Source organism: Lutjanus erythropterus, chromosome 18 (genome assembly GCF_056507025.1).
Source record: "Lutjanus erythropterus isolate fLutEry1 chromosome 18, fLutEry1.hap2, whole genome shotgun sequence".
In the NCBI taxonomy this organism is placed as follows: Eukaryota; Metazoa; Chordata; class Actinopteri; order Lutjaniformes; family Lutjanidae; genus Lutjanus; species Lutjanus erythropterus.
In genome coordinates, this window is record NC_139334.1 from 25,072,195 (window position 1) to 25,098,372 (window position 26,178).

General features: G+C 40.4%; 1 protein-coding gene across 5 annotated transcripts in view; it reads right to left on the reverse strand.

Annotated features, from left to right (window-relative positions):
* actn1 (actinin, alpha 1) overlaps positions 1-26,178 on the reverse strand; it is a 91,478-nt gene that overhangs the window by 40,756 nt on the left and 24,544 nt on the right. For all 5 annotated transcript variants that reach the window (XM_084742175.1, XM_084742176.1, XM_084742173.1 and 2 more), the window contains exons 2-5: positions 9,934-10,048; positions 7,954-8,073; positions 3,253-3,339; positions 2,573-2,660 (exon numbers count right to left, since the gene is read on the reverse strand). In XM_084742175.1, coding sequence (XP_084598301.1) covers positions 2,573-2,660; positions 3,253-3,339; positions 7,954-8,073; positions 9,934-10,048 — 410 coding nt within the window. The remainder of the gene's footprint in view (positions 1-2,572; positions 2,661-3,252; positions 3,340-7,953; positions 8,074-9,933; positions 10,049-26,178) is intronic.

The following is a 26,178-nucleotide window of genomic DNA, read 5'->3' on the forward strand; positions in this document are numbered from 1 at the left end:
ACCACATCAAAGGGCCGGTCCTCTGCTCCTGCACCGGGATCACCGGGCCTCTACCTTTACCTTCTCCTGATCTGACCTCCCCTCCACTTTTCTTCTCGCCCCGCCTTTCATCCACATCTGAGGCTCGCAGCGGTCGTCTGTCAATAATTCAACGTGGAGGCTTCCTGTGACGCGGACCGAGGCCTGACTAAACCCACCGGTGGCGGGAACAGACAGACACGCGGGTGGATCGGACGCTAACCCATATCCTTGTATTCTCACCACTTTTGCGTGCAATAAATCTGTTGATATAAATTTAAATGTGCTGGTCTGGAGTATGAGAACACGTCTGCTGGACTGTTCTCTGTCTGAGGCCTCTGCTGTCGTCTGTGCTGAATCACTAACTATTCCTGATATTTTTATGCGATCCTGGTGTTCTTTTGTTTTATATACGACCTTAATTAGAGCAGACAAGCCGACAACCACATTTTAATTCAAACCAGTGTCCTAAAGAGATGGTTGTAGGGTGGAGGGACTCATATTACACTCAGTTACAAAGTACTACTGCAAAACAAACTATTCAAACCATTCAGGGTTACTCTTAAAGTCTGGTTTCTTTTGCCACATGAAAACAAGCAAGTTAAGCATCAAATGAGGAGGAGCAGGTGGACAGTTTTAGGTTTCTTGGAATCAACATGGACGTCACACACCTCCACCCTGGTAAAGAAAACTTACAAAGTCATACTGCGATTATTTGACTGAAACTGCATTACAATTAGTGGGGGCGATCACAATTTTAATTTTTACTAAAACAAATAACTATTTAAATCATAACATTGTGATATTTGTTGGGGTCTGAACCAAACAAACAAACTTGATTGACTCTGATGAACAAGATTTGTAGGGCAGGTCGTCTCTGCAGGACTACAGCGCCTCATTAAAATGCTGTTTTCTCACATTTTTCTTTGCGGTTTGGTTCTGGTTCTACGATTTGGATATTGCACTTGCACACAAGTTTGGGCTAAAGCGCAGGGTCAGCAACCTTTACAATCAAAACAGACGTTTTTGGTTGGAAAAGCAAAACAAATCTATTTGAACCGCAACTATTAAATTCTCTGTTTTCTTCAAAGACTTTCCTTCTTTTGGATTTGGCATCCATAGCTACTCGAGGGAGACATACGACAAGACACTGCCAAAATTTAGAGGAAAAGGCACCAAGCCGTAGACATAGTCTGTGACAAAATAATTTTTAAAAAATTTAATTTGAGGTATAGGGTACACATTTCTACAATTAGAGAATGAAAGAAACACTTTGGCACGTCAAACAATGTCAAAGTATTAAATAACAATAAATAAGAACTGTTATTCATTTCCATTTAATTTTTTTGGCAAAGTCACAGGGAGCCACTGGAAAGGGGAAAAAGAGACGCATGTGGCTCTGGAGCTGCAGGTCGCAGACCCCTGGGCTGAAGGAATCATACCGGATTACACTTTTTTTAGTCCAAATATCTGATTGTGATGTGATTTTGGTCAGTACTGGACGTGAAACTAATACTGAATACTGGGTCGGCACACCACTAGTTTGTTCTAAAGATAGAACTTAAGTTTGGGTTCATTGTTGAATGATAATTACATTTTTTTTGGCAAACATTTTGGTTTAACATAACGACAATATTTATCAAAACGTATCAGGTATCTATCAAGATCATTACAGGTGATTATTGGGTTCAGTGCATTATAATGCAGCAGTTTTCTTTATGTTGCTTTTTGTAGTTATACTGTTTGTTAACATTGCTACGGAAAGCATGAAAAGTAATTTAATCATCATTTATTATTTACTAGGCTTTGGAAATTTATATAAATGAAGAAAATACCATTCAAATATACTTGTTTTTGTTGAAGAACCTCTGATTTCATTGCTCAAAGTGGTTTTAGACCAAATAAAACTGTCTTTAGATGAGACGATGGCACTGCTGCTCTTTCGTGTTCTTTGCTCGTCTGCGTCGCGTTTTGGTTGCACCATGGCAGCTGAAACTGATCGCAGTCATTCTATATAATGCTTGTGATTTCCCCCAGCAGTGCTGCGGAGCGTCCCAGAAGCAGCTCTCTGCTTTGCTCCACTTTAAACACACGTTGAGTCTGTTTCAGCACAGAGCCGATCGAGCAAACAGGAAGCCAGACACAGAGAAAGTAGAGAGAATCTGGTCAATTTTCAAAATAAAAGTCCCTGTGCAGACTCATGATCATACAGACAGACAGAAAATAAATTATCTAACTACATAGCACACTTATCCATGGTAGAAGCACAAAGAGCAAGTAAACATATTCAGGTGGGGAAAAAGCTCCGTAGCCGAGTCGTTTCTGAAACACTGCTGGTGGGGGCTGCAGACGTGTGCAGGACGTATTAAAACCCTGGCGCAGGCGTGCCGTCCCCACTGGAATCAACCCGTAATTTTCTCTGCTTGACGCAGATACTTGACCTCTTCGGTATGGTTCCACAATCTCATCTTATTAACTATAACTGCATCTCTGCGGGTGAGTAAAATAACCTTTTATTTGTTAGTTATTACATTTTCCTCCTTAAGAGTCTCACCTGATGTGAAAGTTCTGGATGTTGACATTCTTGTAGGGCGCAGTCTTCCTCTGGCACCACAACAGGAGGCCTTCTTTGGCAGATGTCTCTGCGGTCGGGGAGAGAAGGGATCATTGTGAAGTTGGACAAACTCTCGGGCTTTTACTTTGACCGACTCTCGGCTAATCCCTGTTTAGTGCCGGATTAAGTGGAGGTGAAGTGAATGGGAAGCATGTGTGATTGCTCGGATGTTTCGGGCTCTCTTGTTGGAAACCGAGAGGTGTTCAGCGGTGTGTTGTACCCAAACAGTGAAAGTTAAATACTTTAAAATATCCGGCGCTGGAATCTGATGCTGAACAAATCAAGGCTGATCACTCCTGACATTTAAATTGGATTAGAGTGTAAGTGCATTATATACGTGAACCAGGGAGAGGAGCATAACATAAACACTTCCACATCCAGAGGAAAGACGCAGGAACATTCATATTCAAATGAACGTGTGTTAGCTGGAGTCTATATGTGACACTGTGCCTTTTTTTTTTTTTTTTTTTCTTAAGATGCGTCACAAAGGTCTGAACGCTGAGACTCAGTGTCAATGGAAAGTGTTTTCAGTTGCAAATGAAGACAGTGAGCAGGAGTTCTTTTCAATGAAGTGAATGAATAAGAAGCGTGTGGAAACGTTCCACACACACACTCAGTACCTTCCACAGAAATGTCTTGGATGGCGAAGCGGAGGATTATGGTCCAGATCATTCCCAGGGTCATCTTAGCGTTGCCATCTACGATCTCTGAAAGAAGAAGGGCAAAGCAATAACGTTTAGATTTTAGGATTTACATATTTAGCAGCAACTTGGACTAAACATGCAGAAAAATATACATACTGCAATTATTTTGACACATATTTCATATGGTAATTTTTGCATTTAATTTTCCCTGAAAAAAATCTAAAATTGACGACGATGTGAGTTTTGTTGGGGTCTGTACCAGACAAGCATGTTCCCTGAACATCTGGAGAATACAATTTGTAGGCCGGAGCGTCTCTGCAGTACCACAGTGCTTCATTTATTACAGGATGTTGTGACACATTTTACCTTCAGTGGAGGATAAAGGTGAGGTGCTCATGGTTACAGGTGATGTCAGTGACCCATAAAGGTTTCGTGATTCAGTTCCTTTCAGCTAAACATTTATTTGAATATCAAACTTAGTGGAGACCTGATGACTAAACTGATAGTCAAATAATGTTAGATAACATTTATATAATATATTAATATGATATGAAAGACAAATAGACAGATCCGACTCTGAAAAGCCATTTTATGGATTTACACAAACATACAAAGTGAACGTTGATCACAACAGTTGGCGATAATCTTTTGACCAACTAACACAGCTGTTTTGCTCCCTGAGGCTGCAGGGATTGTGCAATAGTTTTATGGTGTTTTTACCATGGGGTATCTGCAATATGTGTTATGTGCTGTGTATGTGCGATATCTTGTAATGTGCAATGTGGATTATGTGCAGTTTATTATGTTGTTTGTTTTAGCGCAACTGTGGAGGAATGTTTGTGCGCAGCATGTGAGTCCAAGACGAATTTCCCTACAGAGACAATGAAGTATATTGTATCGTATCGTATCGTATCGTATCGTATCGTATCGTATCGTATCGAATGTGCACTCACCCTGGAACGTTTATAAACAAGAAACCTGTCTAAACCAAATCCTGAACTTTGCATATCGGCTAATACCGATAACCAATATGATACCAGTGCATAAAAAATATATTAAAAAATAAATTAATTAATTAATAAATATCAAGATAATATAAGGTGATGCTGAAATGGTGAGGAACTTGCACAAATGAACTCTTCCTGAAACTTATTGATAAGGTTTGTGGTGAACTGGGTCACGATGGTTTATCGTTTTTAAAAAGTGGGTCACCAGGAAAAGTGAAAAAAACAAGTTTCGGAAACACTGGTGTAACGCATACTTAAGTACGAGTAACTCTGCTCATATAAGTACAAGTACCCCTCTCCCCCCCCCAAAAAAACTACTTAATTACAGCAAATTGAGTATTTGTAATTAGTTACTTCCACCTCTGGGTATATGACACCAACATGTCTAAAAAAAAACTTTCTGTTTTGTAAAAAAGTTTTAGATTGATGTCTAGATGTCTTTAGACCTGAAGTTGGTGTTTTCTAAACTTTTATCCACAGACAAATCTGCACATACATATGATGTGTTCATGAACACATTTATAAAGTCACAAATCTCATTTGACCCTCAGATAATCTGATTCAACACCAGATCCTGCATCCTACACGGCATGATTTGACATTTTCTTCTAAAACAGCGAGTTCTGAGCTCTTATGAATGAAACGTGTGATGACTGAATCATTTTGAGTCTGGAGCTGTTAAGCTGTCAATCAGCTGCGTGGCTGCAGTCGGAGGCTGTGAATGAACTGCCTCCGTCTCTGTCCAGGCCTCCCCGCGCCGTCGATAATGAAAATCCCCTCCAACAGGTCGCTCTGTTTGCCTGCCTTCAATGATCATTTGTTTCTCCCTCTAATCCAATCAGGCACGGTGCACGGCAGCTCCACAGCCGCTCCACTGTGACGGACAAACTTGGACTGCGAGACGTCAGTCAGATGTCTGAACATGTAACGCGCTGCGAAAGACGGCTCGGATTGAATTAGGAGGCAGAAAGAAAAAAAAAAAAAGTGGCGCTGGGCCGACACATACAGATACATGTTGAGATTAATGAACATGACTGATGGACCAGGAGGAAGAGCTCCAATCCTATTAAATCCATTTGAAACTGCCTCCCCCCACCCACAACAAACCCCCCCATGGCTGGCCTGAACCCGAGCCTTTGACCATCCTCATCCCTCCGCCGCGGCGAGCTGGGAGCTGCTCGACCAGGAGGGATTCCAGCCGGCTAATCTGTCTGGAATGCTGCTCTGGCTTAGGAGCTTTTATACCGGCCTCTGTGCACCACAAATAATCTCCATCTTATGAAGTAATTTAGTCCTTTTTTCAGCTTTGTATTCTTTAAACAAGTGAAGGAAATCTGCTATTATATTCAACTGTTTCAACAATCTTTAAAAAACAAAGTAGAGCTGAAATGATGAGTTGATTATTCAAATTATCGACGGACAGAAAGAAACAAGTGATTAAGGAGGTCAGCTTGGGCTCTGGGAAAATGTCATTTTTCATTGCTTTCAGACATTTTACAGATCAAATGACTGAGATATTAATCAAGAAAATGATTTGCAGATAAACCAACAACGCAAGTAATCGTTAGTTGCGGACCAAAATTCCCAAAGAGTGTGATTTTCTGGCTTACACTGACATATGTTAAGATTAGAGCTGCAACAATTAGTTGATAAATTGATTAGTTACCAACTATTAGATCAATCAACAACTATTTTGATAATCTCTTAATCGTTGTGAGTCATTCTTTAAGAAAACGTGATTGTTTTTCTGGTTTCTTTACTCCTCTTTGATAGTAAACTTTTGGATTGTGGACAAAATCAGAGGAATTTGGGGAAAAGGGATCAATTTTTTTCACCATTTTGTGAGATTTTATGGAATATAACCTATTAACTACTATTACCTAATCAATTAATTGAAACAATAATAATGAAAATATTTGTTAGTTGTTTTTTTTTTATTTAAAAAAAAACTCTCCAAATTCTCTGATTTCAGACTCTTGTTTCTTTAATCAAAACAATTTCAGGATGTTAGCTGGTCAGTGATCAACAATTTATGACGTTCATGTCATTTTAAGGGTCAGTTCAACAAAATATCTAAAAATGTTCTCACTTACTTTTATGTGCTAAAGTTTTCAGATTAGTGACAGACTGATAAATCTGTCAGCCAGTTAATTTAAGTTTTTTTTTTTTTATTTCATTAATTAATAAAAGTTTAATCTAAAACAAAATGTTACTGTCTTATATAATCCTGTATATTAGACAGTAATGTACATTGAATAATTGGATTATATATGACTTTTCTTTGTTTTGATATCAGTATTATATATCAACCATTGACTGCCCTGCTCTATAAATAATTTTAAAATTCCTTTACTTGTTTCATCTTCTTTAATTTTACTTTATTTTATTATTATGAATATTTCTTTTGTTTTTATCCTTTGTGTCATTTTTATTTGTTTTTATTTTGTTTTTTCCTTTTTTAATCTGTTATCTAGTTCTGATTCTTGGTTTTATTTGATTCTATATAGCGTTTAAATCAACATTATCATATATCATTATCAACAGTTTTATTCCTTGTTTTTCCCTCTATTTGAAATATTTCACTCTATTACAGTTTTTATTTGTTGTGTTTTATTGTCAATTTCACAGTCATCTGGTAAGTACTTTGAATTGCATTAACCTGTATGAAAGGTGCTGTACAAATAAAGTTTGATCGATTGATTGATTGATTGGTAAATATCAGCATCGGCCATTAACAAGCCCATATTGGTTAATCAATATTTAAGATATCTGTCTCTGAAACAGTTTCATTGGGGCTATTTCTTCAGTAGAAAGCAGTTCCAACAGGATTTTTTGAAAGTCAGATTTCTGGTCGCTCCAGAGTGACCAGAGCTTTGTTTCTTGAAGAACAAGTTCCTATTGAGTTCTTCAAATGTCGTCTTTCAGCGCATCGAGCGACACAATAAAATGTCTGTTCTGCTCCGTCGTATCGGGGCTGCAGAAGAAATCTCAGAGACGGATATCTCAAACCCCTGGCACTCAAAACCAAAAATATCTGCATACCATGAGGGACGAGCAGAAAAATATTTATATATTATGTGAACTGACCCTTTAAAAGGAATTTAAATATTTTGAGATCGCTCAGTGGACACAGTTTGTAGTTCCTGTTTGTAGCACACATGTGCAAACTCTTGTCACTTCCAGAAAATGCCAGAGGGGTGTGTGTGTCTGTGAGAGAGGCAGACAGATAGACTGAGAGAGAGAGAGAGAGTGAGAGGGAAAGGGGAGTGTTTATTCGGCTAAAGAGTTGTTTACTCTCCGATGGGAGGAGGACGGACATCCCCAAGTTATTTGTGCTGAACAATGAGCAGCCTCAGACCCTGAGGGGATTGCTGATCCTAAGATCCACTCTCAGAAAATGCACTGCAAAGCACAACCTCGGCCGGAACACTCTGGAATAAGGATCTCATTAAACGGCACAGCAGCCAGAGGCACTGCCATGGTAACGAGAGCGGGCCAGGGACTACATCACACATAACTATTTACAACTGAATAACAGCCATTGATCTGACTGATGGCTTAATTAAATCAATAGGTGACCAGCCGAGATGTAAACAAGCTTAGAGAAGGTCAGGTGGCTTCGCCTTCTGGGGGAAATGTCACCGTATGACAGAGAGGTGACATCACTCACCCTCTGCTCCAATAGAGACCAGTTTCACTCCTTTGCTGGCGATGAAGTCGAGCGCTTTGTTAACGTTGGAGATCTTGTGGACTCTCATCTTGCCTCTCTCCGGTTTGGCCAAGCGTTCGCCTAGACAGGAAAACACAAGGAGGCAGACAGATAGAGGATGATTGGTATGTCTGGGAGTTTCTCTAAGTGCTCACATTAAAAAAACATAACGTCGTGTTCTGGAACGATTCAGAAAAATAGAGACAACGGTGCAGAATCTGAAAACATCAGGCTGCAGGTTCAACTGGAGCACAGATTAGTTCTTCATATTTCCTGTTGTTTTAAATCAACAGTTCTGAGAAATATGTTTACTCTCCTTCTTTCTGAGAGAGTACAAATTTGAAGGGGTGTGAATAAGAGTGTCATAACACTGTCATAGCCATGTCATGATAGCGGACATGAGTGTGAAGGAGTCTATGAATATTTAATGACTGTTGTCATTAAATGTCATTGAGTCAATCATGTCATTTCTAATACAAAGTTGACATTGTTTGAGATGTCTTTGTTATGACAACTTGACATTAACCAGGACAAAAAATCTTTGTTATGACAACTTGACATTAACCAGGACAAAAAATCTTTGTTATGACAACTTGACATTAACCAGGACAAAAATGTCTTTGTTATGACAACTTGACATTCACCGAGAGAAAAATGTCTTTGTTATGACAACTTGACATTAACCAAGACAATAACGTCAGTTTAATATAATGCTAAAACATAAAGCTAAAAAGTCTGATGATGCCAAGCTGTTATAACAAAGACATTTTTGTTTTGGTTAATGTCAAGTTGTTATGACAATGTGACATTATCAGACTTAAAGAAACTGTTTATCTGTATGTTTTAACACGTAATTAAACTGTCATATGTGGTTGGTTTTGACACTGGCCATCACAAGACCATTACAAGTCTGTCATTAATAATATTTTTCTTGACCTCAAGTAAAGTGAGAAAATTTGAACTTGTCATAAAGATGTCATTAAATGTTATATGGCCAGGTTGATGACAGAGTACAATACCAAGGTACAGAGTTACAGAGTTACCTGATGGACTGATAGCTGTTTACTACTTTATTTGGTGCTAAAGCAGTAGCTGCTATCTAGTGAACTTGCGTTAGCTAGTCAGCTCGGTTAGCTGTGGAGCTAGCCGCCTACGTAGCTGACTCAGCCCAGGAATTCCAGGAACCACCTCACTACTGTAGTCCCTGTCATCAAACTGGCTATGATCGATAAAGTTTTATCAAAAATTGATATCACTCTCATATACGTCTAGTTAGTATTAAGCTACAACTGGGAGAAGGTTATCTTAGCTTAGCATAAAGATTGAAAACAGCTCTGTTGTTTTTAAACGTCAGTTTTAGTACGGATTAGACAAACAAGATATATAATAATAATGATAAGTAAATTTTAGAGATGCTGGTAGGAAGATTTTACATTTGGACAGAGCCAAGCTAACCATTTCCCTCTGTTTCCAGTCTTTGCGCTAAGCTAAGCTAAGCTAAGCTAACCAGCTGCTGGTAGTAATTTCGTGCTCAAAGACAGTAAAATAATTGTTATTTCTGTAAAACCTTGGAATATTTTTGATGACTGATTGTAAGCTTGTGAGTTGTAGCTAGCAGAGAGATAGCCAATCGCAGTAGGAGGTGTGTTTATTTCTCTCTGCCCTCCACCTCCAGATCTTTAAACAGCTCCATACTGCAAAGTCAAATCTGCTTCCAACAATCCAAATAAAATCTGAAGGATTTCATCAAAATCGCACTCTCTTGCTAGAACCTTCTCACGTGCTCCGTTCACCTAGAAACTCTTCTTTTGACTTTCAGCGAGAAAGCAAATTTCCCAAAATGTCAAACTACTCCTTTAAGGCTAATCCTGATATCCAAACTCAGCATGGCCGAGCGCCGTCCATCCATTCAGATAATCCAGTTAGTGAGTAGCTGTTTACCTGAGATGACCTCCAGCAGCAGCATGAGTTTCAGTCCATCCCGGAAGTCCTCCTCGATGTTCTCGATCTGCGTGCCTGCTTTCCTCAGGTGAGAGTTACACCAAGCTGTAAATGTCTGCAGAGACGGAAGAAAGGGAGAACAAAAAAAAAAAACATCAGTCAGCTGCACTTATTGACGAACATATAAACCGCAGCCAACTTTTATTTCAAGGCCACCGGAGTCTCTTTATGATTGTTCATACTGAGTTATTAAATTCACACTATTTTACAATCAGTTGACAGTGGCAACAGTCCAGTGCATTAAACTCGGTGAGGCTAACCTCAAAGGCAGGAATTATATTTTGGTCAGTAAACATTTGGGCAGGAGTGAGGTGTTTTTCCAGCTGGAAAAAAAAAATTCCCGTGTTTTTACAACGCTAGTCGAGTCTAGTGGCTTAGTTCAGCACAGAGGTTTTCAAAGTGGGAATAACCTGCCAATTATTTTCTCAATTAATCGATTAATTAATCCTGTCAAAATCTTGCGGCTTTAAAAATAGGTCCAAACATGTGGAGCGCATGGACGTACGCCTTTTCATTATCAATTAATTTGTCAATTTTGTCCATAAAATGTTGGTCAATGTTTCCCAAAGCCCAAGATGACATCCTCAGACACAACCAGAAACTATTCTCATTTAAGTAGCAAGAATCACAGAATTTTGACTTTTTTCTTTAAAAATTTACTCAAAACCGATTAATTGATTATCAAAATAGTTTATAAATAGTTGATTAATTATTCGATTAATAATTTCTGCTTTAAATACTGGATTATTTATAAGATTTGTTATCAAAAGGAGATCCCACAGAACAACCAGACCGTGTGTTATCTGGTTTAAGAGATGGTTCAGAGATACAGAATTGGTTTTCTCCACTTCTCTCTCTTCCAGAGTCAGAAACTAATAAATGTCTTTGGACAGATCTTTTCTATTAGTGTTGTCAGAAGTAACGCCAAACACCAATATTGGCTCAATCACATAATATAATCATAATCCCATAGACATCCAGGAAGTTTTGTCTCAGGGGAGGCTCACAGTCTCAGACTCAAGGATATTATTAGTTTTTCAGGTTCTTGGTAACAAACAAAAGTATTAAATCAAAAATTTTAACTGATGAAATCGCTTAACCTGGTATCACCAGACTAACCCACAACTCTCAGTTCATTTTAGAATTTCACAGGGCGTTATTAACAGGTGAGGATCAAAATGCCTTAGCCAGTTGATGATGAAATGATGAATGATGAAAAAAAAAACAAAAAAACGGAAGATTGATCCAAAAGCACTGTAGAACACAGCCGCAGTGTGCATCAAAACATTAGTCTCATAACAATAAAAAGTTTTGTTGCCTCAGTCCGTGCGCTCCCGTGCTTTTGGGTTAATTTACCAATTATTTCTGCCCCATTTTGAATAAATGGTTGTGACTGGCCTGGACTGCTTGAACAAGAGGGCAGCCAGATGTATCTGCCAGAGAAAATGAAACATGAGCTTGCAAATTCTTTTGGTTCCCAGGCTCGATAATGTGAAAGGATGAGTTAAGAAATAACCAGAGTGATTATAAATCATGCCAAGAGGACATGGATGCCTGGTCCAAATTTCATTGCAAGCCATTCATTGCTGAGATATTTCATTCAAATCTTCAAATGTCAACCTCATGGTGGCGCTAGAGTGCATGAAATTAGTGATTTAACCTTTTTTTTAACTCTGCAAAGGTCATCATGGAGCTGATTGATTTCCAAATAATAATGAGCAAGTGTGGATAGAAGAAATATCAGTTTCCAGTGCATTATTTGTCTGGGTTCAACGGTAATGTTTGTTTTTCACTCGCCTGGTTGAGCAATTTGGTCAGAAATCAAATTGCCAGAGTAAATTTTGATTTGCCCCTTTATTAACAATTACTAAAAAACAACTAAAGTTAACTGTCATGTTTAATCAAGGGGTGCAATGTCTATAAAATGTCAGAAAATAGCAAAAAATGTCCATCCCGGCTTTTTAAAGTCCAAGGTGATGGCTTCAAATTTCTTGTTTTGTCAGCCCAAAACCAAAAAGATATTCAGTTTAACATGATCAAAATTAAGAAAAGCAGAAAATCTCCATATTTAAGAACCTGAAAACAACATTTTCTGCCATTTTGCATGACTCATTACTGCAACGATTAATCAGTTATCGGCGTAGTTTAATTCTTTTACATCAAGTGCAAGGATGGGCAAGTGGGTTGTCATATTTACTTGTCCGACGTGACATTTTACTTGCCCCTGGCACGTATACAAGCCCTGCTTGTGCTTTCCCAAATTTGACGACCGAGGAATGAGACTCAACAATCAACTCTTTCTCCAGAATCACTTCCTGCATCGTTAATGCGTCTGGGAGCAAAACTCTAAATCACTCCCAGCTTGGTGTGTGTTGTTTTGTCGCTGAACCAGACCTGTTGACCAATAAAAGTGTTTCCTGTTGGTTTATTCACACCCTTTCATGAGAGCCCCTCCTAACAATCTCATGTCGATGTGGCTGCAGCACACTGGATCATTGTGTACTGTATACAGTAGGTGTAGCGCGCCTCAGATTCTCTGGCATCGCTGGCATGCAAATATGCGAACGGAAAACATCTGGAGCAGGATCTCAGCTGCCCGACAGGAGCTGGCATGAGGAGTGGGCCCGCCACGCACCCCGCCGTGAACGCCTCTTTACGAGTTCCCGGGTTAATTACACCCAGGGCCGAAACACCAGGCACCATGTTTCCACCAGAGAGCCGGAGGAGGACCTGCAGGAGCAGCGCCAGCCGTTTATGAAAGCCTGCACTGTCTGTCGCTGACCGGCCCTCCACAGCCGGGGAACAAAAGCCACTTAAAAGTCACTGGCGAGCCGGTTCGGAGCACTCGTGGAACTTCCGCGATGAGGTCACTCTTAAAATGGAGTGGCATGAGGTTTGCACGACTATCAATAAACTCGAGTGAGGGTTTCAGATGCGTACGAGTTCGCTGGCATGTGGTGGAGTTTGAACCAGAGGAGAGAAAAAAAGCCAAAGGGAACTGAGGATACTGTAGAAAGAAGTGGAGGGAAAAGGGGGCAGATTATACGGTGTTTTATCTGCAGGGGTAGAGCTGACAGAAAAAGACCAGCGCTGAGGATTTATGTGTAACTGGCAGGCACACGCCCTCGGCCCGAAAGATACCTCTAAAGTTAGTCATGATTTAAGTCGAGCTCCAACAGGCACTAAGATGTTTCAATTAATCCTGATCAATAGTCCCTTAAAAGGCTTGTCAAAGATCTTAAACTGTTGGGGCAGAGCTGTGGTGTCAGCACTGAATACTGTATAATTTAATCAGAGGATTGAGATGAGCCTGTTCGCTGCTGCTGTGAGTCTCACTGTGGGGTGTTCTGGGTTTTTTTTTTGTACAGGATCCTTTTTGAAAAGTGAACATTTTCTCTCACTTCTATGACTTAGTTAACTGAGCTGCACGATTTGGTAAAAAAAACAAACAAATTATTCTGACTGAAATCGCAGTTGTGATACGTCATACGATCAGTGGAAATGATCAGTTTTGCATTCAGTTCTCTCACACATTTTTACTTTTTCAAAAAATTGTGATTAGGTGTTTCTGGTTCTGCGTTCTTTTTTAGATACTGCACTTTTATTTATTAATTTTATGTATTTATTTTACTGCAATTGCAATTAATTGTAGAGCTGTATTAGTTAAACACTGTTAGAAATAAAGATGTCAACTAGAACCATAAAGCATTCTTTGGCATGTCCCCACAGGAGAACACTTTTAGTTTTCCGTTAGAACTTCAACGTTACCTCAACATTAAGGCTTATACAAGAACCATGTGTGAAAGGTTCCACCAAGAACCCCCAATATGGGGCTCTAGAACACATCTGTGGTGTAATGGAGCTGTCTAGATGTTCTATCCAGAACCATTCAACCTTCTAAGGGTTCCAACAAGAACCCATCCAGGGGGTTCTACAGGTTTTTATATTCCAAAGGTTTTTTATCTAAAACTCAGACAGGGGGTTCTACCAAGAACCTTTTTATATTCCATGGGTTTTTATCTATAACACACTCAGAGGGTTCTACCGAGAACCTTTTTATATTCCAAAAGTTATATAAAGAACACACCGAGGAGATTCTACAGAGAATCTCTATACGTTCCAAGGGTTTATATTTAGAACACACTCAAGGGGTTCAACTGAGAACCCTCTAATATTATGGTATAATGAACCCTTGATGAAAGAGTTCTTCAAGGTTTTCAACAATTCTTTAAAATTCCTTTCTTCTTAATAGAATCCTTAGAATCCTTTCTTCAGAAAGGGTTCTGGGGAGAACCTCGGCCCTTCAGGAGGAACCCTTGTGGAACCCTTCTTTCTACCTTCAAACAGCAGGCAATGTGTTCATTTGAACAGGGGGAACGATCAGTTCTGTTCACCTGCAAACAGGGAACAGATTCATGAAGAACTCTTCTGGTTCCGTATTTTTTAATATTCTCACACAGCAATATAGTTCAGAGAACATTACAGATACAAGATGAAACTGAAAGAACCAACACTCCTGGATTTTATCTCTACACTGCCCAGTCAAGGCTGCTGATATTTTAGAAACATGGTTGCAGCCACAGATTCTGTCACAAGATTCAGATTCAGTCAGATGAAGAATCAGTGACTCAGAGAGATCAGACCAACATATTTAACTAAACAAGCCCTCTGACCAGCACCTCTCTGCTGTGAGGGGGCGGAGAGGAGGGCGGCAGGCTAACAAGGGGACAGCATCATCCTTCAAATCGCCTCCTACCTTTAAAAACATGAAAGAAATAAAAGTCTTGCAAACTCTGCAACTCCAACTGGCAGCAGGAGGAGAACTTTGACCTTTAATAAACTTAACATATCATCAGCAAACTGCACAAAGCCTCGAACTAAAGCTTTACAATTAAAGTGAGCTCCTAATACCATAATTTCACTTGAGGGAAGGAGGTATAAGTCACAAAGGGCAATGGAAAATGTGTTTTAAGCAGATAAAATAAGTGCATTTTTACTCAAAACTCCTGCTTAGCGCAGCTTTAACAGGACCAGACAGATGAAAATGTCAGAAGGCTTTGAGTCAACCCGCAAAGAGCACAGTTGTGAAAACGACTAAAAGTTCACAGAAGGAATGTTAGCTTGTTAAATGTGCTGGAAAGGAGGGTAAGTTTGGCTGCTCTGCTCCGGGCTGGGTGACAGGCCCCCTCCCGACGAGAATTAGCCGGCCCTCCCGCGGCTCCTCTAACTCTCTGGGTCACCGTGTGGAGTTTGGCAAGCAGCGGCGCTCAGGCCAGGCTGGCAGCCACCTGCGCTGTCACATGACCTGCTGGCTGTGTTATGGTCAACACTCCCAGGCCCTTCAGGTGTTCCAGGGCTCTCGGCGGGGCGTGACACCGAGGCACCGGTCCACCGGTTAAAGCGGCAGATTACCGCATGAGCAGACAGTCAAATCGGGTATTAAAATGAACATCTTGTGGTCAGTCTAATCTCACAAAACTGTGTCCACTCTGCTCTGGAAATCGGTCCTCTATGCTTTCAGGGCGTTAAATTTGCCAAACACATTGGTTAGAAACTCAGCACGAGATAATTAAGCCTGGTGGTGGATTACTGAAGGAGCTATCACAGAAATATGCCCCTTCAGAGTTGTGTTTTCATCACTCCAACAAACTGCAGCTGCTGAGTTTTCCATATGAGGAGGGCTGAAGTATTTATAGCCAAAGGAGATGGAAGGATGAGTGGCATCATCTGTTCTGAATGAAAAAGACTAGAGAAGCTTCATCCTCGCATATTACCAGTCTGATGGCCTGTGGCCAAAAGAAGTTACTCCGTGGCTACCAAATATTTTATGAAGGCAGAGGTGCTGAAAGTTCACACATTATTAACTAAAGAAGAAGAACAGGTATTTGTGTAAAAAAGTATCGATTCAACTTCTTTACTTAAGTAAAGGTAAAAAAAAAAGTGAAATGTACTTAAGAAGGTAGTAAGTAAGTAAGTAAGTAACTTAAGTAGTAGAATGTACTAAAGAAGCGAGCTTGGGACCAGAAGGTTGCTGGTTTGATAAATCCGGGCAGGAAAAGTGAAAGACAGCGCTTTCCCCTCCCTCATTACCACCACTGAGGTGCCCTTGAGCAAGGACTTTACCCCCCAGCTGTTCCAGTGAGCCACTCAGCGATCAGCAGATCAGTCTGTGGTTGTACTGGGCAGCTGCTGCAAAAGAGAGCCTCGCTCTCAGTCAACTCTTCCTGAATAAGTAAAGATTAAAAAAGAAAGTAAAAGGTTTCCCTCTGAAAGACATTTCTACCGTCTGTATCTACGCAAAACTAAGTGAACCTCACCTTTTCTCCACACTCGAGTCTCCGTCTCTGTCTGTTTCGTCTTATGTCTTTTATATCCCTTTCATTTTGTTACAACTTTACTCCATCTTTGTCTTGTTATGTATTGTTACGTTGCTTTCATCTTGCTGCATTGTTTTCATCTTATTACATCTTTTGTGTCATTTTTGTTTTGTTGCATCTTTTTACGTCATTTTTATCTTGTTATGCATCGTCACTTCTTTTCGTCTTGCTACATTCTGTTCAACTTATTACGTGTTATGTTGTATCATCTTGTTACAACTTTTACATCATTTTCTTCTTATGTATTGTTACGTCGTTTTCATCTTGTTACACATTTTAAGTTACTTTTGTCTTGATATGTATTGTTAAGTCATTTTGGTCTTCTTTTTACGTTGTTTTTGTCTTGAATTAAAACTAAAGAAACAAATCTACAAATCTAACTGACTTCTGCTGACTTTGCCAAAAAATCAAATAGAAATATCAATACAATATTGCCACGCAAAATATCATGATACTAAGCTGTAACGATTTTTCCCCAACCCCAACGGTTTCACAGTAGATTCCTCTCTGTAGAACTGGTGAAAGTTGGGTGTAAAATGGTGGGACTGCAACAAAACGCTTATGTCTATCATTGTTTTGGATAATGAAAAGTTTTAGCTAATATGAATCCATTGTTGAGATAATTTACTTTTGGTCTTTACATCAACTTAAATCCAATTGAGTTTTGGAAACCCCCCAAAAATTACATATAAGTAAATTCATTGAAGTGAAAGTGAATGATGGTTAAAAAATTCATATTCTCAATTAAAGCCATTTAATTTTCCTAAAAGTCCCTAAAACTCAAAGATTCAAGTTTATCTAAAGAAGAAAAGTAAATTATCTCAATTCAAAATTACAGGTCGGCAAAATCTTTAAGTTTATTTAAAACTTAAGAGTTTGAATTGGGCTCAAAAGTAAAAAAAATTTGCCTTAAAAGTTCGAGTTGTCTCAACTACTTTTTTTTTTTTTTTTTTTTTTTTTGCAGCACGACAAAATAAACCCCAGAATGCAAAGTACTTTACAAACAGCTGTTAAACAGCATGAGAGCAGCTGTTTGCAGAGTGCACATACTGTACTTTATTGTGTATAGTGTGTGTTGTACAGTATGATTGTACAGTATGATCCTTGTGCGCTGTATGTGTGATGGTGTTGTCCTTGTACGATCAGTGTGAGTACAGTATGTGCTGTGAATCTGTGTTAACATGTCTTCTGCAGGAGACCAGTTCCTGCTCATCGACAGCGCGCCAGTGAAAATCACTCTCATTACTGAGGCTCAAACACAGTCTGCTTCAGCCTCACTACAGCATGTCGTGTAAACGGAGCAAAGTGAAAGTGCGACTGAGTGTGTCTGCGGGAGGAACTGGAGGGTCATAAACTTGGAGGCCCCCCCCCTCCTCCTACCGCCCCTCTCTGCTCTCGTCTGCCTCCTCTCTCTCTCTCTCTCTCTCTGCTCTCAGCCTCCCAGAACTGAGGCGGCTGTAAAAACAACAGGGGTCAAGAGCAGGAGGAATCTGCTCCACATCAGTTTCAGGGAAAGTTGCCAGTCAGCGTCATTATAGCAACATTTTTCCCTATGGCAACCATTGAACGCAAAGCTCGGCAAACAAAGTACCTGAAGACAGTCAACCTGAATACTCTGCTCAGACTGTACACCAGAGAGAATATAAAACACACAGAAGCCACAAATCCTCTCATTTGAGAAGCTGAAAGCGGTGGTGGTTTGGCATTTTTGCTTTAACTGAATTAGCTTAATTAGCTTAGTTTAGCACATAATCAGGTACAAAGCCCTCATACCATCACAACACTTTTACACTTTGGTTTTTGTACAGATTAAACAAACGAGATATAACATTTTTTATGCTAAGCTAAGCTAGCCAGCTGCTGTCTGTAGCTTCATGTTTACCATATAAACATGGACGTGGTATCAATTTCAATCAAACTCTCAGAAAGAAAGTGAATAGGTGTAATTCCCCAAAAACTATTGAACATGACAGTTCATTACTGACTTTGGCAGTCCCAACTGAAGGTTCCCTGACTAGTTTCATCAACAGAGGGAGTTTGGACAGTTGTCATGGAGATGGATTGTTACGTGGTGCGTTCAAATGGGGTCGTATTTACCGTGTTTACGATATGCCACTGGCTTCTGTATCCTGACGTATTTCACAGTGAAACAGGCTAGGAAGACGGGACAAAGTGTTGGGAAGAATTTGATCTAACGCTGAAAAGTGGGCGTGTCATAACCCGACGTACCATGCTGTTGCTAGCTAGCAGACTAATGAATCTCAGCTCTGTGTTGCTATCGATGGGTGGATATCATGATCAGAAGTGTAGCGCTGTTTGTTTAGGCACCAGACTGATGTATGTATGCATGCTTACATTTTGTCTTGTTTCAGGTCATTTAACTGTTCCTACGGTGGCAAGTTTACAGACTTTAGCTAACTAAAACTGATCATCGTGTTGAGTTTTGCAACGCTGCATGAATGCTCCCTCTCATTTCCTTTCTCACTCTTTCTCACAACTGGAAAAAGACGCCTCTCACTGTAAAAACTGCACTCTGTCTGATCGGGGAAATACACTTGTTCTTAAAAAAAAAAAAAAAACAGAACTTTATTTGATTATGCCAACTATGAAAATTTTGTATTTCCTCACTTTGAGAAAAAAAAAGTGATGGCGCATTGTTCCAAAGTGGTCCAGCTGCACTAAAACTATGGTCACTATATAAACCATATGAAGGCAGTCCATTAGCCAGAGATGTACCGTGGATAATATAACAGCGACCAAGTTTATTTTTCAGTGACGTGTTTCATCAACTGTACATTTTCTACTCTTCATCTTTTATTATATACATGTATATATATATTTTTTTTTTTTGTTTGAAATGTAGAGTGCCTTGGTACCATAATTCATTCCTGTGGTTCCTGTACAGATGAAAATAAACTTGAACAGATCCATCATCATGACATGCGACCACATGACACGCTTGAAAACTCAAGAAAAAAACTAGAAAGTGAACGTTGAGAGTTGGAATTGTTTTGTGTTGATTAGCTAATCGAGTGATAAACCAGCTGCTGTCGGCGCAAATAATAAGATAAACCATGTTTAAGATAGTAAAAAGGGCTTCATCTTCGTCTTCCTTGCTGTACTGGGAGCCTCACACCCATCACATATAGTTTTTTCTTCCTCTCCTCGCTCCTGTTCTTTCCCCACCTCTGTCTCAGCTCCCAACCCCCCCCCTCGTCCCGTCTCCCCTCCCTCCCACTCCATTAATCAACCTCAGTTAGGAAAATATTTCCTGCCTCTCTGCCAGCTCCATATTAGTACAATCCTTTTACTGAAACAAGCCAGCTCATGAGTGCGAGCCCCTGCCTGCCATATCCGAACACACGGGCAGGCGGACAAGTCTCAGGGAGCGGAGAGGAAAGGCAGATATTGCTGGCAGAGCGTCTGACACAGGAAGGCGGTTTTCAGCACGGTGGCCAGTTTCTCAAGCCCGAGTCTCCAGCTCAGGGTACCAGAGGGCCTCTCATGTCCCGATGAAACCTCAGACTCAGGCAGATAAATTGCAAGAAAAACTTGAAAAAAAAACTAGAAAAATATGTTTCCAGCATCTCCTCCAGAGCAGGAGAGGAGCCGAGAGGAGGCTGAAGGGGGGGGGACTCTTTAGAATCAAACCCACAACATAAAAACCATAACACCATCCACAGCTCCGGCTGTAATGAGAGTGAGAGTCTGGATGAGTTTGGGGGGGGGGCTCAGTGAATCCCAGGGAGGTAAGAAGAGCGCCTTTTCTCTCCTGTTAAGTCTATCTACGCTGCTTCTGTCTCGCCGAGGCTCATGGGGGCCAGAAAGCGCCGGTGGAAAGAGTTTGCGGTGCCAGGAAAACAGAGCTGCTAACAGCTACGGCACCTTCCTCCTTCTCAGACTCCCAGATCACTTCCTGATGTGTGATGGATTAGGGCATCGCGTTTAACCAGACGGGTTCACTGGGAGCGTGTTCTGATTTAAAATGGCACGCAGGAGGAGGGGCAGCTGCGTAGGAGGAGAGAGCTGTGCGTGAAGTTTGCCTTGCTCAAGGGTGAATCAATGCTGAATGATGAGGAATGGAAGAACTTTTCTCATGTGTTTATGCTACCAAGACTCTCCAGAGTGGGCTGGAGATTTGAATTTCTGCTTTCTAGCACGTTCAACCTTGTTTTACACACATTTTAACCTCTTTTAAATCACATCCCCAGTCATATTGTGCACATATTTAACAATATATGCTATGCAAATCAATTTCTTTGTATTTTTACATCAAAATCCAATGTTTTCTCCATGTAAGGGTTTGAACTGGGGCTGAAAGATTTTGAAAAAATACTGAATTGTGATTATTTTTGCTGATATTGCAGTTGCGATATGACTTGCATTATTAGAGGGAATGATAATTTTTACATAAATAGTTTTGCAGCAATCTGTACAAAACAAACTGCAATGATTAGTTGATAAATCAAGAAAATTTTGAGAAAAGTTCTTTGATCTCGGCTTCTTAAAGGTGAATATTTTCTGGTTTCTTTAGTCATGTCTGTCAGTAAACTGAATATATTTGAGCTGTGGACAAAACAAGACATTTGAGGACATCATCTTGGACTGTGATCAACATTTTTCAACATTTTCTTACATTTTATGGACCAAACAACAAATCAATCTGTGAAAATGTTTCACAGATTAACTGATAATGAATATAATAAAAATTATATTGCATGGATGTTTTCTTAAGTCTGAGGATTCTGATGTTTCAGCCAGAACATTTCTGCAGCAGGATGATAATTTAATATAAAAAGGTATTTTGGAACACACCTCTAACAAATATTGTGCCTCCAGTGATATGAAGACTGCAGTTTTGCAATTTTAATAAAAGTTCCATTAATTGTGCAGCCCTAGCTTGAACCAACCAATTTCAATCAATATCAACCAATCAATCTTCAGCTCTTTGCAGCACAGAGCTCAGATTCTTCTGTTGGCGAGCTCGCAACAGCATGTGACACACCCACTTTTCAACCTTCAATTCAAATTCCTCTGCCTGCCTAAACTGACTCAATCAAAACTACATCACGACAGGTTTTTGCAAAAATACCTTATAATAGTTACTTTACTGCTGCTGTGACATGTGTATTACAGTATGTGTGTGATTATCCATATAGTACAAAACTTTTTATTTTGTATTTCTATTTTATTTGTATTTTCTTGCCCTTTTCAAGCTTTATTTTTGTGAATTTCCGTGGCGTGGGATCGATAAAGTTCATCTTATCTTAAAGAGCCTCTTCTCACAGCATCACCAACTGTTTGATGTAATAAAAGCTATTCTGAACTGTCCTTTTTCCAGTTCAGCGTCTGAATCATGTCTGTATCACATGAATTTGGTATTTGGTATAATCTCCCTGTTGCAGTGTGGTGCAGATCTCTGGAAATTAAATCACTTTTTGTGCAACTAAAAAACTTTTGGTGCTTTGGTGCAACTGCAAAATCTTCTCCCTTCTTTTAATCCACACAAAAATGTTTTCCAATCAAGTTTAATGTCAAAACGTTGCAGAGATTCTTGTTTAAATTCCAAGCTGCACCTCATAAATGCGTGCTACACATTTATATTCCAACAACCTACATACAATTTGTAATCTGTCAGCGTTGCCATGGCAATGAGTACATTTTCTAAGTTCACCTGAAAACAAAAGCAAACAGGGAAAAGTTTTTGCAACTTCAACACCTTCTGCAGCTCGACTGAGCCAGAAACAGGACAGGGAATGAGAGAAACCTCCAAACAAGCGAGCAAAGTACAGGTGTTAAAACAGATTCCTGTCTGCATTAGTGTTGACAGAGCTGTCAGCTGATGGAGGCAGCAATCAGATAAGGGTTACATCCTAAAATAAAAAATGAAGTGTCATCTAAAAAGGGGAAGTGCGAGGTGAATCAGAATTGACAATGAGAGTCTGGCAGAGTGGAGAGAGAAGATTCAGGTTACTGCTGTCTGTCTGTCTGCAGCTCTGTGCATCTGGCAAACAGAGGGACTTAAAAACACAAATTCCATCTCAGCAGTTGAGTGGGAGGCAAGAAAGCAGAGAGACATGATGCAAAGTCTGAGAAAAATGATGGCAGACAGTGGAACAACTACTGTACGTGTCCAGAGACTCAGACAGAGACAGGGAAATCATTTGTGAGATTTTTTTTCCAGCATAATCAGAATTTTTCATGAGCGCTATTAAACTCTGATATGTTTGTACTGTTTATTGTTAAATAAGCACTCAGCATTTGAAAAAACATGGCGCATGATTGCAGTTTTTCTAACCAAAACCAATTATTTCCAATAAAATCAGAGCAATCGGTGGATATGCTCACGTAGGCAAACAAAATCCGTGTTTAACTTTGGCACGGAGCTCAATTTTTGTGAACTCTGACAAGATTACAAACTGTCCCGATAGACATTTAAACCATCCAATTTCATAAAACCCTGTTCTGCTGGAGCACAGACTGCTCCATGAAACAGATGTGGTATGTCACAAGACAGGAAATATGTCTCTTGAATTAAAAATGTTATCTTATTGTCCGGTTAGTGACAGAGAGAGAAAGTAATCACTCCACCGCCACATTTCCAGCACGTTACTGTACGTGAGAACGCAAATCAATTTTGTTTTGCCATTTTCCTCACACAGAACTTATGATTTGAGTCATAATTTACTGCAATATAACAACAGGTCTCAGGACTGTTTCTCTATTTCAGGCTCTTTTGTTTTTGACAAAGATCTGCTGCATTTTCCAAGAAAACGCTGGAAAAAGGCTCCTATGAATCACCTACGGCGTCTCACAGCGCGACAGACATCTTTATACACACTGCTTTATGTGTTTGAGAGGTTGTTTAGTTTTTTTTTTTTTACAATTTGGGCTGTTTTTGTAGTTTTACTCATCATTGCCATCAGGAATAGTAAGATTGCACCTGCGGCATGAGAGGGATAATTCAGATTAATCCCCAGTTTGGAGAAGCAGCAGGAGTATCTGCACTGAAGCTATTCGCTGCTGTGGACAAGCTCGGCAGCAAAATGTATTTTAGTCACTTTAAAGAAAAGGTACACCTAAAAAAAAACTATATCAGTTTACATGCAAGCTATTTCTAGAATATTTTCACCGCTTTTCCTTGCCATCAGACAGGCTTTTCCAACAGGAAAACAACAAATAATTATCAGAATCCTGAAAAATAGACGCAGACGTTAGAACAGTGATATAGTGGCATATCTGTTTAAAAGACTCCATGTTAGATGCCTGATCAGAAAAATACTGGACCTCAAATTCAAAAGGGGCTGTGATGCATATTAAACTGGACAGTCAGTGTTTTGACTTAAAATCTAAACTGGTCATGACATGAAGTTATTTTATCACTGCAGTCATATGCAGGTAAGATGATCACTGGCAGTGTAATTTTGCATCAGTGTGGGCCAAAGAAAATAACTGAAACAAATTACAGACAGTCTGTAATGTTATTTTTAGCCATTTCTGACTCATACGTGGCTGATAAGGAAAGCAGAAAGTTCAAAAACTGAAGACAAAGTTAACAGCAGTGGTCCAGACCACTTTTACCACTGATATGATGTAGAAAATCTATCTTAAATGACTTCTGCTAACAGAAACATGTTCCACGTTTTGATAACACTCATATATCGTGCTTGTGTGCTGACAGAGAGTAAACAGGACGATGCTGCTGTCTCGCTGCTGCAGCTGCAGGAGGACAGATCGCTCGGTGCTTCACTTTCAGCACTCGTTTGGAGCGGCTGTCCTGACATGATAAATCGTGTTTGCGGAGCTAAAGAGAGCCGTACTGTTGCATCTCAGACAAACATCCACAGAGGAGAGGCACCCCAACATTTACGCCTCGAGACCAAACAGCGGGACACGGCCGCAAAAAAAGCTCCGCTGCTCCATCCGTCCTGCTCAGAGTGAGTCATGGACAGGAACAACGTAACCTTTACTGCTGCTCCACCTGCTGCAGGGATGAAGGGAAATATCTGTCTCTGTCTCTCTGTTACAGCCCTGAAGACCCTCTCCGTCTTTCTCTCTCTCTCTTAACAGGAAGGACAGAAGTCTGGGGACATGGTTAACAAAGCTAACAAAGGGAGAGCGCTGAAAGGGTCAAAGGTCATTATTCATCCCTCTCTGTCTCCTTCCTCTAAAGCTCACTGAGGATACAGCCTGGCTACACACACACACACACAAAAAAAAACAGCACACACTCCCCTGGCTTCAGACGCATAGACGAGGTTCAAATGAGGCTGCCAGGCAGATGTGGTGTGTGTGTGTGTGTGTAGAGGAGGACGACATGGACCGAGTGGACACTTTCTCTACTTTCTCAGTGCAGCTGGTGGAGTTAGTTGAGTTAACACCAGTATAATCCCAGTATAATCCCAGTACTGTGGCTCTCTGGCTCGGCTTCCCTCATCCTCCTCCTCCTCTCAAGAGCTGCACAGCTGGACCTCTCCCATGTTCTTTTTATTTTTCTCTCACTTTCTACCTCTTTTAATACAGTTTCTAACACAAATTTGGACGATCAAGTGAGAAAATCTTTAATTTTCTTTTTCCAAGAACAACTGCCAGTTAAGTCCATTTTGGTGCTGATGTCAAAACAATACCTTTTTTGATTCTTTACATTATATAACCATGTTTTAACCCCGCTTTTAACTCAATAAAACACATCAAACTGCTCAATGCATCAGTGTTAAATCAGGAACTCTGCCAAAATAAGAATGAGGATGCTTTACTGTGATTCCAGCATAAACATGACAGATCAAAATGAGGTACTCAGATCCCAGTAGGGCTGGGTGAGTTATCAAATTTCAAAACATTGATGATGCAGTGTTTAATTACTTTAAAGACTCCCAAGGTTTCCGCTCGGCTGCGACAAAAAATGGGTTGAATGATGGTTATGTTTACGTCGCTTTTCTTTCTTATCCATTTTTACTAGCATTTCTTTGTTGCCCTATCTCAGTTCAGATCAGACCACACAGTGTGAGAGTGTATGTGTGTGTCTTTCTCTCTCACACACACACAGTGTCTCACCGCAGCAGTCTCTCTTCAGGCCCAGAGAAAGAGGAGGAAGTGCTCTTTCCTCCAGCAGCCTGCAGCCTTGATGGAGTGCGACAGTCTCTCAGGTGCAGCGTTCATCCAGTCGGGCTCACAAACAGGCTGTTTCTGCAAACCGCTGACTCAGCACACTCATCCCATTACACTTATCCATCGCCTTGGCTGCTGCTTCAGCAGGCACACGTGTGCACGAGGGCCAGTGTGTGCAAGCTAATGCACCCCAGAGTGTGAACACAGTACAAAAAAAAAATATATGCCAACACAGAAACACACATACAGCCTGTCTGCAGACAGTGTGTGTGTGTGTGTGTGTGTGTGTGTGTGTGTGTGTGTGTGTGTGTGTGTGTGTGTGCGTGCTGTGGATGCACTTCAACACGAGCACACATGCATGCACACACACTCCACAGTTGAAGCACGTGCTGATGGAGCAGAGCGCCGGCCAAAACGTACAGATTGACAAAGAATAGCAGCCATTGTGACCAGAGGACTGATATTTACTCTCTGTGGCCCAAAGCAGCCCTGATGCATATTCATATGTGTGTGTGTGTGTGTGTGTGTGTGTGCGTGTGTGTGTGTGTGTGTGTGTGTGTGTGTGTGTGTGTGTGTGTGTGTGTGTGTGTGTGTGTGTGTTACAATGTGGAGTCAAAGAGTGGTAGTAGCTCTTTCCTCAGCCGAGTTCATTTAACAAAGAGCGGCTCATCTGTGAAAATGCCGCAGAGCACCCAACACT